At 51.7% G+C, this 17,359-nt stretch overlaps 1 protein-coding gene across 3 annotated transcripts; it reads left to right on the top strand.

The window, feature by feature from the left end:
* The first annotated feature begins 138 nt into the window (after positions 1 to 138).
* RNF121 (ring finger protein 121) lies at positions 139 to 16,208 on the top strand. Of its 3 annotated transcripts, none has more exons than XM_058018254.1 (9): positions 139 to 231; positions 5,968 to 6,005; positions 7,777 to 7,918; positions 9,593 to 9,747; positions 10,216 to 10,323; positions 10,748 to 10,868; positions 12,814 to 12,947; positions 14,501 to 14,599; positions 14,880 to 16,208. In XM_058018254.1, the coding sequence occupies exons 1-9, from the start codon at positions 175 to 177 to the stop codon at positions 14,965 to 14,967; spliced, it is 942 nt and encodes a 313-aa protein (XP_057874237.1). In that variant the 5' UTR covers positions 139 to 174; the 3' UTR covers positions 14,968 to 16,208. The 3 variants fall into 3 exon arrangements, with proteins under 3 accessions (XP_057874237.1, XP_057874235.1, XP_057874236.1); XM_058018252.1 differs by having other exon boundaries at positions 14,501 to 14,602; positions 14,894 to 16,208; XM_058018253.1 differs by having other exon boundaries at positions 12,814 to 12,963; positions 14,476 to 14,602; positions 14,894 to 16,208.
* Positions 16,209 to 17,359: the final 1,151 nt, after the last annotated feature.

Raw genomic sequence — 17,359 nt, 5'->3', positions numbered from 1 at the left:
CTCACCGCTATGATGCGCCCGGAGGGGCCTGTCCGGCAGCCGTTCCACTCCTCCCTTCGCCTGATTGGTGGCCGGAGCAGCGCCGCGCGCAGCGATTGGCTAAAGGTGCGGCAGCGTGCCCGGTGATTGGCGGACGGCGGCGGAACAGGCTGGCTACTAGGGGGGCGGGGCAAGATGGCGGCTGTGCTGGAGGTGGAGGTTGGCGGCCCCGTTGAGCGTGAGGCGGAGGAGGTGCGGGCACGGGGCCGGCGGGGCGCGGTTTGCGCCGAACCGGGTCGGGCAGGGGAGGCGAGGCGCGGACGGGCTGCTTCAGCGCTGTTGGGTGCTTTGTGAAGGGCAGACACAGCGGACGTGGGGCCTGGGGGACGCGGGGTCCGGGAGAACGGGATGGGGATGTGCGCTGAGGGGCTCGGAGGGTCCCTGGAATGGGACAGCGGCGACTTTGGGTCACTTTGATCTTGTAGAGCTTTGGGGAAATGGGTGTGAGGAGTGTTAGGGCGGGGGAGATCCTGGTGTGGGAGGACAGGGCAGGGTGGCACTGGCAGCCTCGGAGGGCCCATGGGGCAGGGACAGTGCGGGCTCTGGGGGCAGGAGGGCAGCCATGGGGGCACAGCTGTTGTTCCCGTGCTGGCTTTTAATGTTTCTGGGGATGAAAAATTACAGAACTGGGAAAAAATCTGTCTGGAAAGATGGAATTGTAAGCAGGGTGGGTGCTCTGTCACAGGTTCGTGCCACTTTCCGGCACTGCTGCCCCGGGCTTTGCAGTGGCTTTTCACCTTCCCCTGTGCTTCGTGCTTGGGAGGGTTTTTCCCAGTTGTAGAGATCCAGGAGAACTTGGTTCCATCCTGTCTGCACTGTGGGAGCAGCTGCACAGGGGTCATAAATTCACTTAGCTTGTGCAGTCAGGTAATTTTTTTGGTGCCTTTCCTCAAGAATTGGTGGTGTGGCTTTAAAATTGTCAGATGCTGGTAGTTGTTTTGGAGAAGATTGCTGGCAGGGCCCAGTTGTGGAGATTCCCTAGTGCATGGCTGAGCTGTGGGAGCTTGTACCCCTGCCCCGTGCCTTGTGTTGCTGCTGGAGAGTGGTGCAGTGGGGTGATGGGAGGGTTGAATCCCAGATTATATTGGTTATATTGCTGGTTATATTTTAAGATACTCCTTGGTGACTTTGTATGTAAAAATGTGGAAGATTCTCTGATCCCTTTTCATTCCATTAGGGCCTGGCAGTGAGGGCATCAGAAGGAGGCAGTGAATGAGGAGGTGCATATAGGACTGCTTATCCCTGTGGTTCCACAAATGGTTGGGGCGAAACCTATCTGCTTGTGCTGTCCTGAGGTCTTGGCAGCTCTTTGGGCAGAGCAGTTTGCTGATGAGCCACTCATGGTGGGGACCAGAATAAAGCCAAATGTCCCATGGCCCTGGCTCTGCCTGTGCAGAGGCAAAGGTTTAATTTCTAGTTATCCTAATGTTTGATCAGTTGGGAAATTCCTGCTCTCTGCTCCTTATTCCTGCATCTTACAAGCAGAAAAAATGCAGAATTGAGGTTCCAGAATCTTTTCAGACTTTCACTAAAGAGTATGCCTCATCCCAACTTGCCTTGGTTGCACTTAGAGCACTGTGGAAATTTATATTCCTCTTATTTCAGGCTATTCCTGGTAGGTGCTGGGAGACAGAGACTAAAGTTGGGCCAGTGGGAAAGTGAGATCAGGGCTGTTGATTGCTCTGGAGCTTTGAGCTGAAATCAGCAGCTGCTTATTCTCCATCCTCAAGGCATTCTTCTTGCCTCCTTTGGAGATTTAGAGCATAAGTGGATTACAGTCAGCTCACAGCAGTGTGTGTTTGCCCAGAGATCCTCCCAGCTCCCTGGGCTGTGAGGAATGTGTGCTCCAGCTTTGCTGTTATCCATATCAACAATCCTTGTGATTTTCTCGAGGAGGTTATTCTGTGACTGTCCCAGTGGTGGGGATCACAGGTTTGTGGAGGCTTTGGGGCAACAGCTCCTGCAGGAAACCAGGGAGTGGCACAAGGTTCTTCCAAAGGCCATGATGCCACGTCCAAGGAGAGGATTAGACTTTAGTCCTAGATATCCAGTTTCTCCTAGTCATCACCTGGAGGAGGCTGAGGTTTTTGAGAGGCTTGTGAATTACAGAGGAGACAGAGAGCAGAAGAATTGTTTTAAAATCCTTTTCTTAAAAACAAAAAGTTTGTCTGAGAGCTGTAGTTGGTATCACACTGGATCCAGTGTTGGTGTGGCAGCTGAAGGATGCTGAAACAGGAGTAGGCTGGTGTTGAACACTTGGTAGAGCTGATCTTCAGCTGCTTCAGTCACCCTAAATGTTCTTGTCAAACCCCTATGTGGGGGTGTTCAGAGGGGTCCCAGCACGAGGGAAGAGATGAGAATCTTGGCTCCATGTTTCAGAAGGCTGATTTATTATTTTATGATATATTAATTATATATATTAAATTAAAAGAAAATGATATATTAAAACTATACTAAAAGAATAGAAGAAAGGATTTCATCAGAAGGCTAGCAAGCAATAAAAAAGGAATGATAATAAAATCTTGTGACTGACCAGAGTCCAAGACAGCTGGACTGTGATTGGCCATTAATCAAAAACAACCACGTGAGACCAATCAAAGATGCACCTGTTGCATTCCACAGCAGCAGGTAATTATTGGTTTTCTTTTCCTCTGAGGTTTCTCAGGAGAAAAATCCCGGCAAAAGGATTTTTCAGAAAATATCATGGGTACACCCCTCTTGGTAAAGGGAGATTTAGGAGTGGAGGTTCTTCTACCTAGCTGTTGGGGTTAGAAAGAGACCCAAAAGACTCAAAAAGTGCATGTTAAAATCAGACAACCCCAAACTAGAAGTGGAATGAGTGCTTGCTGGCAAGAGCAGGTGCTTCCTTCACCATTCCTGTGCATTTTTAGCTCTAATCCAAAACTTTTGTGCTAAGAGAGTATGCAGATCAAGGAGGGGTTAACTGGAAGGTCTGGCTCAGGGTGGCTGCTCTGCCAAGTCCTGTCTGACAGTCATCAGATCCCTCTCACATCCCCTCTGTCATGTCCTGGCCCCCCCTTAATAAAGTTATTTCAGGAGCTTTGAGCTCTGGGGAATCTGGTGAAGCTCCCTCCTTGTACTTGAGAGAAAATTGTGTCCAGGGCCATGGATCCCTGATTGGCTTGGGAGCACAGCTCAGGAGAAGCCTGCTCTGAGCAATGCCAGCATTGTTTCCACAGGATTTGGAGCTGAGGCATCTTGAATGCATTTGCTGGAAGAATTTGGAGATTCAGGGAAAATGCCAAAGGAAATAGGCTGGTAAATATCCCAGTCTCTAAGATGGCACCAACACTGTGGAGTGGTTGTGGTACAAAGGTGTGGTACAAAGGAGCAAGCTGAGCCACTGTATAGAAATGTAGATTATTGCTGTGGTTGGAAGGTGCTTGTCAAACATCTTCATCCAGCAAGGGTGGGGCAGAGCCTGGGAGGAGTGGGGGTCTCGTGGGGGGAGGCAGTGGGAGCACCCAGGTCACTCTCAGAGCTTGCAGAGGGATTGACCTGTGCTGGAGCCAGCAAGCACTAGGGGATTCTGAGTCTCCTGTGTGCAGTCACCAGCAAACATTTCAAAATCTCCTTTTTCCTGTTTGTTTGGAGAAATTGTTGCTCTAAATTACATTGCAACTACTGAACTGATGGATCTGGATGTGGCTGCTTTAGGAGCAGAGGTGCTGGGGAATTTGGTTGACACAAATACCCTTCTTGGTGTCAGGTTGTCACCACCTTCCCTTGGCTTCTGACACAGTTCAGTGAGCTCCAACGAGGATTTTCATAACTTTAGATTTTGCATCTAAGTCCTGGAGTGTTTCTTCAGGCCTTGGTTCTCAAGGGCTGAATTTCTCACAGGTGTTGCTCTGGGGTGAAGCTCAGCAGATGTTTCACATCAGGCAGATGGATTGCTGTGCTGTGTTTTTCCCTACCTCCTCACCCTGGGGTAAATTAGGTGTCACAGAGGAAACGAGGCAGCTGTGCACCCTCAGCTGAGCCTGGCTGTGATCAGAGCTGCTGCCTGCAGACCCCTGTGTGCTGGTGATGGTGAGCAGGCAGGTGAGGTGACTGCTGCACCAGCCTGTGGAGAGCCCCAGCATAAAGGTTAGATACAAACCTGTGGCCCTGTACCCAGTGGGGTGAGGTGGAGCTCGTTCCTGTGTACACATCTCTGGTGTGTGCAGGAAAGAGTGATAACAGTCTGTGTTTGTGGAAACAAGTCTATGGCTTGTTTCCAGCCCTCATCTCCAGTGCCTCAGCAATACTGGAGTGTCTCCAGTAAACCCCACATGTATGTTCCCAGCCCAGGTGAGCTGCTCTTGATGTAACCTGAGTTTGTGTCTCACCAAGAAAAGGTGATGGGAAGAGCTGTGGGGTTCCCTCCCCAGTGCCATAGTCAGGGTGTGCTGCCTGCTCAGTGACCCTGGTGGGGACATGAGGGATGCTGGAGGCTCCTCAGCAGTTAGAGGAAAAATGCCAGTCACTTGTTTTTAAAAATTTAAAAGTTTAATAGTAATAAAATGGTTATAAAAATAGTAATGCAATTAGAGTAATAATAATTTGGACAAATTGAATTAGGACAATATGAGACAATAGAAACAAAGAGTTACTGATGTCTGGGTACCTTTTTTTGGGCAGCATGAGCCCGAAAAAGGACACCCGTTAACAGAGGATTAACCCTTAAAAACAACAGCCTGTTGCATATTCATACACCTCATACATGATGCATAAATTCCATTCTAACACAGGAGTCTGTCTGGTGATCGTCAACTTCTTCCTCTGCATCCTAACAGTCCCTTTGAGGCAGGAAGAAGTTTGTTTCTTTTGATAAGAGAACCATAAATTCTTTTTCTCTGAAAGATTGAGGTGTCCTGTGGCTGCTATCTGGTGTGAGCGCCTCATTATTTTCTTAAGAAAATATCCCACTTACATAGTTCTTATTTTAACTACAAAAGTTACTTTTTAACTACAAGACTACATTTATCATACTATTAAAATGTTAATACAGCACTACTAATCAATACATCAAAATACATATGGTAAATATCTGCATAGAGCCATATAATATGCACTTTTCACAATATCAAAGGAAGGTTTTTCCCAGGGAAGCTGTGAATTCCCCATCCCAGGAGGTGTTCAAGAGCAGGTTAGATGGTGCTTGGAGCAACCTGGTCTAGAGGAGGTGTCCCCATGGGAGGAGGGTTGGAGTAAAATGACCTTTGAGGTCTCTCCAACTCAAAGCATTCTGTGGTTCTTTGATTCTATATAAAGCTCCAGATGAAAGCAGAAATGAGGTGTTGAAGCTCCCCTTACTCCTCCCCTGTCCCAAAGTGAGAATATTCACACTTCTTGTGAATCTTACTGGAGAAGTTGGGATACAAATATCTATTGTCAATCATCACTAATAACAGCAGCTCCCCTTGCTCTCTGTAGCTCCTGCCTGTGAAGTTTGGGAGGAATTTCCAATTATCTCAGCAAAGCAAGGCCTAAATATTTATTTTACTGTGATTTTGAAATCTCTTTGGCATTGATTTGTTGCTGGTGTGTGACATGCTGTCCCCTGTCCTGCAGCCTAGTGGGATTTTGGACTCCTACCACTGGTGGGAGCACTGGCTTCACTGGGATCACCACTCTGTGCCCTGAGACACCTGGCTGGGCTGTGAATGTGGGATTTAAGCCAGTCTTTTTGTTCTGCTCACATGGGATGTTGCACAGAGCTTTGTCTCCAATAAAATATGGGAGTGTAAGTAAGGTGGAGGAGCAGGGAGAGTTGCTGCTCTTCCTGGGAAAGTGAAGGACAGCTCTGGGCTGTGCTGGCACTGTGGAGGTTTCTTATTTAAAGCATCTGAATCCAGAGTTTCCCAGCAGCTGATTTCATGGATGTGCTGATTTCATGGATGTTTTTTTTTTTTTTCTCCCTAGATTGATCTTTCACACTTGTCCCCAGAGGAGAGATGGAGGTGAGTTTTGGGAGCTGATTTGGAGCACACAGCTCAACTGAGCAGCAGCAGCATGGCCTGTGATCACAGTGGGGCGGGAAAGGATCACCATTTTTTGATGGTGGGAAGTATGGGCTGTCTTAGAAGGCAATAGTTTTTTTATTTTTAAGCTGCTGCTTAATATAGAATCACAAAATAGTTAAGGTTGCAAAAGCCCTCTGAGATCATAGAGTCCAATCATTCAGCACTGCTGAGGTCACCACTAAACCATGTCCCCAGGTGCCGCATCTACATGTCTGTTCAGTCCCTCCAGGGGTGGGGCCTCCACCACTGCCCAGAGCAGCCTGTGCTTGGGCTGGACAACCCTTTCTGTGTAGAGATTTTCCCAATATCCATCCTAAACCTCCCCTGGCACAACCTGAGGCCATTTTCTCTTGTCCCCTCACTTGTTAGCTGGAAGAAGAGCCCAGTCCCCACCTAGGCCCACCCTTCTGTCAGGGCCTTGTAGAGAACAAGAAGATCACCCCCAAGCCTCCTTTGGTCTATGCTGAGCCTCCCCAGTTCCCTCAGCCATTCCTCACCAGACTTGTGCTCTTGGCCCTTCTCAAGCTCTTTTACCCTTCTCTGGACACCCTCCAGCCCTTCAATATCTGCCTTACAGTAAGGGGCTTGAAAAATTCCTCTTTTTCCTTAGCAAAACCAATTTAATCCAGATGCTTATTGAAAATGACAGTCAGACTGGACTCTCAGTATTGCACCAGCACAGGCTGACTTGCTGGAGCAGCTGTGTGGAGAAGGGCCTTGGGGTCTTGGTGGAGAACAAACTGTCCCTGAGCCAGCAGTGCCCTGTGTGCCAAGGAGGCCAGTGGGATTCTGGGGTGCATTGGGAATAGCATGGCAGGCAAGTCAAAGGAGGTGATCCTGCCCCTCTACTCAGCCCTGCTGAGGCACCTCTGGGAGTGCTGTGTCCAATTCTGAGCTCCTCAGGACAAGAGAGACAGGGAGCTCCTGGAGTGGGTCCTGTGGAGGCTGCAGAGATGGTGAGAGTACTGGAGTGTCTTCCTTCTTAAGGGGAGAGGCTGAGGGAGCTGGGGCTGTTCAGCCTCAAGAGGAGATGACTGACAGGGGACCTCATCAATGTCTCTCAGCTCTTAATTCCACCTTGCTTTTTTGGTCAAACAGCACAAGCTGGGCAAAGAAACTCCAGATATCTGGCAAGTATCAGGCTGGAAATCGCTTGTTCCAGAATGCTCAGGGTAGAGAGAAGCAATTTGCTGGGGTTTTGGGGATTTTGCCAGATGTCAGCTGTTCCTCCTGCTCTCCACGCTGACCCTTCCAGCCTTTCCCTTGTTGGACAAGAGGGAGAACAGTGTTAGTGGTTCCAAAACTGGGCTGAGGGTTTGGTATTGAGAATTAGCATGCGCTCTGGGTCAGACAGTTGCAGCGTGCTCCAGGAAGGCACTGCTTGATCTGGAAGGTTGAGAGAGATGACCCCACTGGTGCTCCCTTCTAACCTTACCCATTCTGGGATTGCAAGTTATGCCAACTGTGCACTCCATGTTCAGTAGGTCAGGTCACCTCCTTCACACTCAGATGGGCAAGGTGGCATTCTTGGCTTTCACAGCGTAGAAATGAGCTGGTTTCAGAGCAGCCCTTTGTCCCTTCCCCTCTGGGTTGTTCACAAACACAATTCTTCATTGTGCTGTTTATCCATCTGACCTTCTGGCTCTCCTGAGGTGTTTGTAGCCCAGCATGCAGCATGCTCTTCAGGTTCTTTTCCTGGTTGTTGCAGGGTGGAGCATGTGCGGATGCACGCCAAGCACCGCGGGCACGAGGCCATGCACGCCGAGATGGTGCTCATCCTCATCGCCACCCTCGTGGTGGCACAGCTCCTCCTGGTGCAGTGGAAGCAGCGGCACCCTCGCTCCTACAATGTGAGTTACCCCACAGCAGTCTGCCTGCCATGCTGCATGGGAGTGCTGAACAGTGCCCTCCTTTTGCTGATGAGGAAAGTGTTCCTGGTTTTCCTGTTGTTTCTCCCAGCACGTGTGGGATTCCAGCTGGGGATGAGGATGGATGACTGGGAAGGCCTCGGGTTTCTGTTGGAAGTGATGCAGATAACTCGGTGTGATGTAGTGCTTTCAATCAGGGATGGACAAGCAGATCTTGGGGGTTGTCCTGAGGGAAGCTGCATTTTGTGGGTGCTCCCTTGGAAGCAATGGGGGCTTCTTGCTGCTGGCAACCTGGGTTTGATGGTTCCTGTGGTGTCTATAGAGCATGACACGGCACAAAGCACCAAGACTCCATCAGAAGGTGCATAAGAGCAATTTGTTATAGCAACATGTTGCCTTTACAGTTTTTCAAGGTATTTGCGTTTACTTAACAGACACATTCACTGCCCATTGGTCATAAGAAAGAAACAAAACTCTAAATAGGTGAAAAGGAGCCACACAATTCTGTGAGCCAGCTCAAGTCCATATCTCTTTCTCTCCTTCATCACATCACCATGGTGACAGCCTTGGTGTCTTCCTGGAGAGAGATACAGGGCTTTCCTTATCTTTCCTTATCTTCAGGAAGCCTTCCCTGGCGCACAAGAACAGCACAAAATGCCTTTCCTACACTGCAGCACTCTGCTGAGCAGACCTGCCATTTGCTGATGCCACCAGCTTGTCTGGGTCTGTTAGTTACCTGAAGCAGCTTCACGGTCACAGTAATAATATTGATTAATGTTTCCAGGTAGCACCTGTAGTTCTCTGTGAACTTTAAACCAAACTTTTTTGCCTCCAGCAGCACTGTGGGAGCTCAGCTGCACAGCTGTAGATCCTTTTAGGAATAGGCTGTAGTGCAGAGGCAAGCCAAAACCTTCTTGCCTTGTGTAATTCCTGTCTGAGATGTCTGTGGTTGCAGCATTGGGATCCTGGGAAGGTGAAGGTTTATGTAGCCGCCTTACCACAGCTAGTTGTGTGTATCATCTCTCATACATTCCTCTGGAGATGATTCCTCTGTGTTCTCCTGCCAGCTGTACCCTTTGCTCCCAAAAACCATGTGGCTACTGCCTCACAAAACCATGGAACTGTGTGAGTTGGAAAAGCCCTCTGAGATCATTGAGTCGAGCTGTTATTCCTGCACTGCCAAGCCCTGCACTAATCCACACGGCTTTTAAATCCCTCCAGGGATGGTGACTCCATCACTGTCACAGGCAGCCTGTGCCAGGGTTTCACCACCCTTTCTGGGAAGAAATTTTCCCAATATGCAACCTTAACCTTCTCTAGCAAAACTTGAGGCCTTTTCCTAGTGTCCTGTTGCTTGTTTCCTGGGAGGACAGACCGAGCCCCACTTGGCTATAACCTCTTTCCAGGTAGATGCAGAGAGCAGGGTGGTCCTCTCTGAGCTTTCTTTTCTCCAGGCTGAGACTCCCAGCTCCCTCAGATGCTCTCTGTCTGACTCATGTGCTTTGAGCTCTTCTCTAGGTGCCACAGGTCAAACCTCCCCAGGTTCTTGGTGCAATCCAGGGCCATTTGATGCAGGCAGGAGAATGGCTGACAGTGTGTTTCTGGTGTCTGAGGAGCAGAGAACAAGTTCCAAATGCCTTTCCTCTATTCCTGCAGATGGTGACCCTCTTCCAGATGTGGGTAGTACCTCTGTATTTCACTATCAAGCTGAACTGGTGGCGGTTCCTGGTGATCTGGGTGCTCTTCTCAGCAGTCACAGCTTTTGTCACCTTCCGGGCAACTCGAAAGCCTCTGGTACAGACAACACCCAGGTTTGTCTGCTGTTCCTGGGAAACTCCTCAGCCCCAGGGTAACCATTACAAGGATCTCTTTTCAGTTTCCCTGCACAGATGTGAGTTAAGCTTTGCATCCTGGCAGTGTGAGAGCCCTGCATATATGAAGCCCTTAGCTGGCAGCCAGCCCAATATATCTGGTACCTGGGTGGGGGGTGGAAAGGTGGGGAGTCCATGTGGGGTGGTGTCCTCACCCAAGGCATTCCCAGCATGCAGCACGCTTCCTTATGGCCTTTGGAGATCACGAGGATTCTATTTTGGTAGTCAAGACTGTGAGCAGCCTGTGACAGGTTGAATTAGGAATGTAAAGCTCTTGCCCATGTGTAGGGGTAGGTGAAGTGTCTGCAAAAATGCAACAGGTGTGAAAAATAAAACTCTTCAGATGATTGGCACACTTCCATTCAGGGAAAATGAAGTAATTAAATTCTTTGTTTTAATTCCTTACAGACTGGTTTATAAATGGTTTCTACTAATATACAAGATCAGCTATGCCACTGGGATCGTGGGGTACATGGCTGTCATGTTCACACTTTTTGGACTTAACCTATTATTCAGGTGAGTGAATCTTTCAGCTCCCACTCCTGGGGCGATGGGGTGGAACACACCTTTGGCTATTACTCTGGAAAATCAGTTTACTTGGCAATCTGATTAATGGGACCAAAGAGACTATTAGGGTGTCCTTTCACTCCTGGGAGGATGACAGGATGCTGGTACCTGAACTGGTCTGGGTTGCTGGAGAGCCCTTCTTCCAGCTCACTTATTGGAAGCTCCCCCAGCTCTGGGGGCAGCAGTGGCTTTTTTTTTTTTTTTTGCCATACTGTAAGAAGCAGCCAGTCCATAGGTGGTGGCAGAAGACTCTACCCCAGAACAGCTTCATTGTTAGAGAGTTTGACTGCTTCTCTGGAGTAATACATTCTCTAGAATATGGTTACAGTGACTTTGCCCTCAAAAAACCCTGTTGCTGGTTTTTCTGCTGTAGAATCAAACCAGAAGATGCAATGGACTTTGGCATCTCCCTCCTCTTCTATGGTCTTTACTATGGAGTGCTGGAGCGGGACTTTGCTGAGATGTGTGCGGATTACATGGCCTCAACCATCGGGGTGAGTTCAGGGTGGATTGTACCCCAGGCCAGAGCTGTGCCCCATATCAGGAGGTCTGAAACATGTTGGGCTCTGCAGCAGCTTTGGCTTCCCTCAAAAGGGAATTCCCCCTCCTCAAGGAAGGGTCCATGGATCTAATATAATAAGAGTTTCTCTGAGATCGTTCCTGAAGAGCGCAGCCTCTGCAGGATTCCATCTCCAGGACAAGAAGTTCTTTCCTCTGAGGGTGGTGAGACACCCTCAGAGGAAAGAGATTCCCCAGAGAAGCTGTGGCTGCCCCATCCCCTGGAAGTGTACCAGATCCAGTTTGTAACAGCCTGGATTAGTGGAAGGTGTCCCTGCCCATGGAGGGGATTGAACTGGGTGACCTTCAAGGCCCCTTCCAACCCAAGCCATTTTCTGATTCTATGGAGAAGTGGAATGATCTGTTTAGCCCTGCTGAACTGACAAATATTTCTTTTCCTGGGCATTTAAAATCTCCAATGAACACTCCCATTTCTGACACCACTGTGCTTGCATTAACTTGTGACCTGCAGCCACCAGGGAAGGATTCACACTGTGGGCTTCCTTCCTTGTACCTGCTGCAACTTTTGCTGTCCCTGTGGACAGAGGATGCAGTGGCCTAAAATCTATAGCCCACTCACTTGGTATCAAAATAACTCACTCCACCAAAAATACATGACCTAGGACACCAGTGGAGTAGGTCATGTTTCTTCTTTTCAGCAGCTGTTTAGGGTCTTGGACTTTGTGTTTCCATCTTTCTGAGCTTTCTGCTGCTGCTCCGTGAGGTTCTGCTCCAGCCCCTGGCCTGCCACACTTGGACACCTTGGCACAGGGTTTCTCTTAGATTCTCAGGGCTCTGTTGGATGTTCAGAGCAAACCTGTGCCAGGGCTCTGCCAGAGGCATGTTTTGCTGAGGGTATTAAACCAGGAGGAGCTGTGACCTCCTTGGAGAGAGAGCTGGGCAAGCTCCAACTGTGGGAAATTTAACAGGGGCCAGATTCCCCACCTGGGATGGTGTAATCCTGGTTATAGGTACAAATTTTGGAACAAGAGTCCAGAGAGAGTTCTTTGGAAAGGATTAGGGTTGACAACAAGTTGAATATGAGCCAGTAGTGTGTCCTGACAGCTAAAAGGGGCCAGTTGTGTCCTGGGGTGCATCAGGCACGGCATCAATGTGTGGCCAGGGGAGGTGATTGTCCAGCCATGAGGAAAAGGGAGTGAAACTGAATTGGGGGGGTGCAGATTGGACATGGGGTAAAGGTTATTTATCCAGAGGGAACAGGCTCCCCAGAGATATGATCATGTCATCAAGTCTGCCAGAGTTCAGAAAGTCCCTTAGTCATATGGTTTAGTTTTAGGTAGTGCAGTGGAGCAGGGAGTTTGACTCAGTGATCCCGAGGGGTCCCTTGCAGCTGGAGTGTGTGGGACCTGGTTTTGTGACTGCACTCTCTGTGGTATGTCAGCCCTGTACTGAGCCATGAGGCTGGGAAATGGAGAGGGGTGGCTAGTCTCTCTGTGCTTTGCTGAATGAGTGTCAGGGACCTGCAGGGCTGGAGGTAGGGGCTGTATCTGACTGGCAGCCCAAGGTTGTTATTTTGGGTCAAAGCTGTGACCTCCAACTTGTCCTGCTCTCTCCCCCAGTCTCACCCTGGCAGGCAGCTGAAAACCCCCCTTGCTGTTGGGGAGCAAAGAGGGCTGGCCCCTTGACACAGGGAGGGGGTGCATGGGGCTGGGGTGTGACAGGCCACTGCATCACTGAGCAGCTGTCCTGTTGTAGTTGTTTCCCACAGCCGGACCTGTAACAAGGTTTTTAAGCCCCAAAGGCCAAGGCTGGACTCGTGGGTTGCTGAGCCCAGCCCTCAGAGCTTAGCTGTGCCGCCGCGGGTGTGGGACACGTGGCGTGCCACTGTCACTGCTCTCCCTGTGCTCTGCCCTCGCTCAGTTCTACAGCGCCTCAGGGATGCCCACCAAGCACCTCTCTGACAGCGTCTGCGCCGTCTGCGGCCAGCAGATCTTCGTGGATGTCAACGAGGAAGGGATCATTGAGAACACCTACCGCCTCTCCTGCAACCACGTGTATCCTTCTCTGCAGGTGCCAGCCCCCTGCCTCACTGGCCCCACGCTGCGGTGGGCAGCAGGGAGCTCCTGCCCCACGGCTTCTCCTGTGCTGGGTGGAGAAATGCCTGTTCTGGGAAGCGGGGCTGTCCGGCTGACTTTGCATGTGATCTGTGCCTGTGTCATCACTGACTTGGCATGGGAAGAGGTGTCCCTGAAATTACTTTGTTGCCACTCCCAAGTGGTTGTTTTCTCTTCCTTCACATCCCCAGCTCCCTCTGCTGAGTCATGGAGCTGCACCTCAGTTTTTACCTGCTTTTGACAAATCTGCTGTGGCCCATCTGCCTGGCAGTGCCCCCGGCAGATATTCTGGTGGAGGTGATGGTGTGAGGTCAGGACATGAGGCATCCCTGCTCCATGCCACCCTGGCCCCTCAGAGATGCATTGCAGTGGGTCCCGAGTGTCTATAAGGAAGAACTGTGGGGAAACACTGCTGTCCCCCTCTGAAAACAGCCCCCTGGTCCAGCACTGCTGATTGCTACCTGCTCTGGCCACAGTCCAGCAGCTTCCTCCTTCTCCAGAACTCCTCCAGGGTTTCCAGCACGCTGGACTCACTCAGCCCTTCCTGTCAGCTGATTGATGAGAAATGGGTTTTGGAACTGGAAGTCCTAGTTGGTGCTCAGTCCCAGCTGAGGTGGCACGCTGGGGTTTTTCCCCTGTGGTGACTCAGTGTACACATGGGATGTCCTCTGGCACTGTGTGTGTTGCTGCCTGCGAGGTGGTTTCCAAACTGGGCTTGAGCAAAGGTCATGCTGGCAGAACAGGAGCTTAAATTTAACTCTTGGGAGCTGTTGAGATTTATGGCTGACACTGGGGAAGGGCCTGGGACTGCAGCAGCTTGGGGTGGCGTGGCTGCCAGAGGAGCTGGTTGGTGCTCCTGGTGGTCCTCAAGGGTGACGGCTGGCTGGGCACTCCTGCATCTATGGCTCCAGGGCTGACAAGGAAGTGACTCCTGTTGCTGCTGCCTGGCATTCTTCCATGTTTTGAGCAGCAGAGATATTCTGGGAAAAGTCTGTTTGCTCTGTGACACCCCTGTACGTGGCAGAATCATCTGCAGCCACCTCATATTTTCCTGTAACTTCTTCAGGCTGTGCTCAGGTTGTGCAAATCCTTTTGACAGAGCATAGCAAGCACTTGTAAGTCAGACCCTTACTTACCGAGAAATTCCTTAAATGTTAATTCCAGGAAGCCTTTGAAGAAGGCTTCCAAAATGCATGCAGTTCACAGAGCTTGGGCACCATCACCGAAGAGTTTCAGTCTCCCTGGTGCCCATGCATGGGTCAGGGCCTTCATGCTGCCGCCCTGGCTCTGTTCTGCTGCCCCATGAGCTCCTTCCACTGTCCTGGAAGCTGCTGCACCTTCTAGGAAAGGGCTGTGGTTGTGCAATGCACCATCCTCACATGGGGGGATGTTTCCATGGCTCTGGGGGGACTTCCTTGGCCTTGGTTGTTTCCTCCACACTGAGCCATGTATCCCCCTCTTCTTCCAGTTCCCCTTAACGTGCCACTCCCCAGGTTCCATGAGTTCTGCATCCGGGGCTGGTGCATTGTCGGGAAGAAGCAGACGTGTCCATACTGCAAAGAGAAGGTGGATCTCAAGAGGATGTTCAGTAATCCGTATCCTTTCTCCTGCTGGCAGCCAGCACTTTGGGAAGGGAAGCAGTGGGTAGAGCACACAAGGGGTGAGAGGCTTGCCTGGTACCCTCAGCAGGTCTCCGCAGCACGTGGCTCTGGCAGAGACCCTGCAAAGCCCAGGGCAAGCCTCATGTCTGTCCTTCCCGGGTGCTTGTCCATCCCTCTGGGACCTGTGTTCTCTGTCCCTGCTTTGGGGCACTTTTGGGTGGCTTCTGGGTGGGCCATGCTTCTCTCATCCATTTCCCCAGGACTCTTTAACTCCTTCCTGCCCAGCTGGGAGAGGCCTCATGTCATGTACGGGCAGCTGCTGGACTGGCTGCGCTACTTGGTGGCCTGGCAGCCGGTGATCATCGGACTGGTCCAGGGAATCAACTACATCCTGGGGCTGGAGTAAGGGCAGGCGGTGGGGAGCCGCAGAACCACGAGAGGACATTGCCACCAGGGATGCTGGCTTTGCTCCGTCACCTCTCAGGACCTTGGCCGCCACCAAGGACAGCAACATCAGGGCCCCTCCTGCTGGGGCTAGGGGAGGATTTTTTTAAAAAGCAATTATTTTAATGAGCATATTTAAAACTTTCTATTGCAGCCAAAAAGAGACGCTTGTCCCCTTTCCCTGTCCCTGTCCAGCCCTTTGCAGTGCCCTGCTGGGCTGAGCTTTGGGCTGGGGGCTGTTCTCCAGCTCCTTCCTGCCACTCTGTCAGGGGAGGCCACGACAGAGAAGGGCCAAGGCTTTGTCAGCCCCCAATGCCAGCACCCTGGAGCAGCCTTGCTGGCAGCGAGGATGGGATATGGGGGCTGCAGAGGACAGGCTGGAGCCCAGTGCCCTGAAAGAAGAGATGAAAGTCACCTGGCTACCCCTGGCTGCCAGGTCCGCTCTGGGCACCCCGGGTATGCCAGCAGGAACCAGGCTGCTCTCCAGCATGGTAACGGTGGGCTCTGCCTCGGGGAACCCTTTTATATGCTCCCAAATTTTCTGTGTTCCTCCCTGGAGTCCAGCAGTGTCCCCTGACTGCTCAGCGGGGGGTCAGCCAAGGCATGGGGTGGGGCCAGTGCTGCTCCTCTCTGTGCCCTTGTGGGTGATGGTGACGGTACTTCAGGAGCAGCCAAGAGCAGGTGCCCCTGCCCCGGGCGCAGGTCCGCCCTCACTGCGTATTGCTCTTGGCACTGGAATAAAAGGGATGGAGTGAAGATTGGGCTGGTGCTGGTGTTTCCCTGCCCCAGCATTACTCCATGACATCCTCCTGGCCCTACTGGTAGGAGCCATGCCAAAGTCCTGCTGGGGCAAGTGGGCTTGGTCTCAGTTTCTGGTAGTGGGTGGGGTAAAGTCCCCAATCCCAGGGCCAGCGGTGGTATTTTGGCATGTGGAAACTTGAGTCATATTCCCTGAGGGCCCTGGGGTCTGGTGGAGAGCTACAAGGCAGCTCCTGGCTCAGGGGATTTAGGAAGTGGCCACAGTCCTGTCATGTCTGTGTGGGCTGTGTTCCTCCTGGGGAACCCCAGCATCGTTCTGAATCCTCTGAGTTTTCTTTTGAGTGAAACCACATTGCAGTGTTGTGCCAAACACCAAAATAAGAGCCCTGGAAACGGAGACGAGGCCCTGTTTTTTTCTTGGTTGTCTTCCTTACTGCAGGGCATGGAAGGTTTCTCCTTTCATCTCTCCTAGGGGATGGATATTGGGTGGATGATGACCAAGCACCCATCTGCATTCCGTGCTCACCTCTTTCACCCTGTAGCATCCAGAGCTAAGCTGCTTGGTATTGGTGGGAGCAGGAAGGTGGCAGAGGAGGTGGGTGCTGCCCTGGGAGCTGCCTCTGATCCATCACTGCCCATTTGACACCCGTGGTTGCTGTGAGGAGGATGCAGCCACTGGCTGTATCCCAGCAGGAGGCTGGGAACGTATTGCACTTGCCAGGTCTCCAAGATTACACTCCTGTTCCTGTCACCTTCCTCCTCTGCTGGGAATGGATAACAAAACTCACTGGGAGTTCAGGGACTATTTTCCAGGACTTGCCAAGGCCTGTGACTCAGGTGGCTGCTTCTGCCCTGTTGCTGTACCCGCACTGGCTCCCAGCCTTGATGCTGCTGGGGAGTGGGGTGTGGGGCCTGGCCCCTGGTTTTGTAACCAGTGGGTTTGTCAAAACCATATCTGCTGTCAAGGGGGCTGGCTCTGAGGGTGGGGACTGCTGTGGGACACAGGAGATGGCTTCTTGCAGCCAAGAACTAAAGCCCTGGGGGTTTCTATCTGCTAAGCTGTTGTCTTCCCCCAGCTGGGACACCCAGAGGCCAACACCCAGGCTCTGCCAGCCACTGTTGTACTCATGTCCTGGGGGATTCACCCACCTTCCTCCTGTGCAGACCCTGCCTTGTCCCTGATCCTAAAGCATCGGGGAGCAAAGCAGCCTGTTCAGAATCCTGTGACACTCAGCCAGCGCCCCGTGTGCTCGACACTGGGGGGCCCAGCTGGGCCCCACATCTCTGTCGAGCCCATGGATGCTCCCCCAGGGGTGTGTGTGGGGTCATGGGATGCGATCACGGGAGTGCCCGCGGGATGTGGGATGTGTATCCCCAGGTGCAGGCGACACAGAGCACGGGGGGCATGGAGTGCTGGGGACACAAGGCACGTGCAGGGGGCTCGGGGACATGGACATCGACACACAGCAGCGTCCAGGTGCGAGTCTCCGTGCGGCGGGCCGGGGCCGGGGCCGAGGGCGGCTCCCGGTGAGTCACGGCTGCCTCTCG

Source organism: Melospiza georgiana, chromosome 2 (genome assembly GCF_028018845.1).
Source record: "Melospiza georgiana isolate bMelGeo1 chromosome 2, bMelGeo1.pri, whole genome shotgun sequence".
Taxonomy (NCBI): Eukaryota; Metazoa; Chordata; class Aves; order Passeriformes; family Passerellidae; genus Melospiza; species Melospiza georgiana.
This window is presented reverse-complemented; position numbering and strand designations above follow the sequence as displayed.

Coding starts and splice junctions, on each gene's coding strand:
- RNF121 (XM_058018252.1), top strand. CDS start 175: ATGGCGGCTGTGCTGGAGGTGGAGGTTGGCGGCCCCGTTGAGCGTGAG. Junction 9,748..10,215: donor CTGGTACAGACAACACCCAG/GTTTGTCTGCTG, acceptor AATTCCTTACAG/ACTGGTTTATAAATGGTTTC. Junction 10,869..12,813: donor ACATGGCCTCAACCATCGGG/GTGAGTTCAGGG, acceptor GCCCTCGCTCAG/TTCTACAGCGCCTCAGGGAT.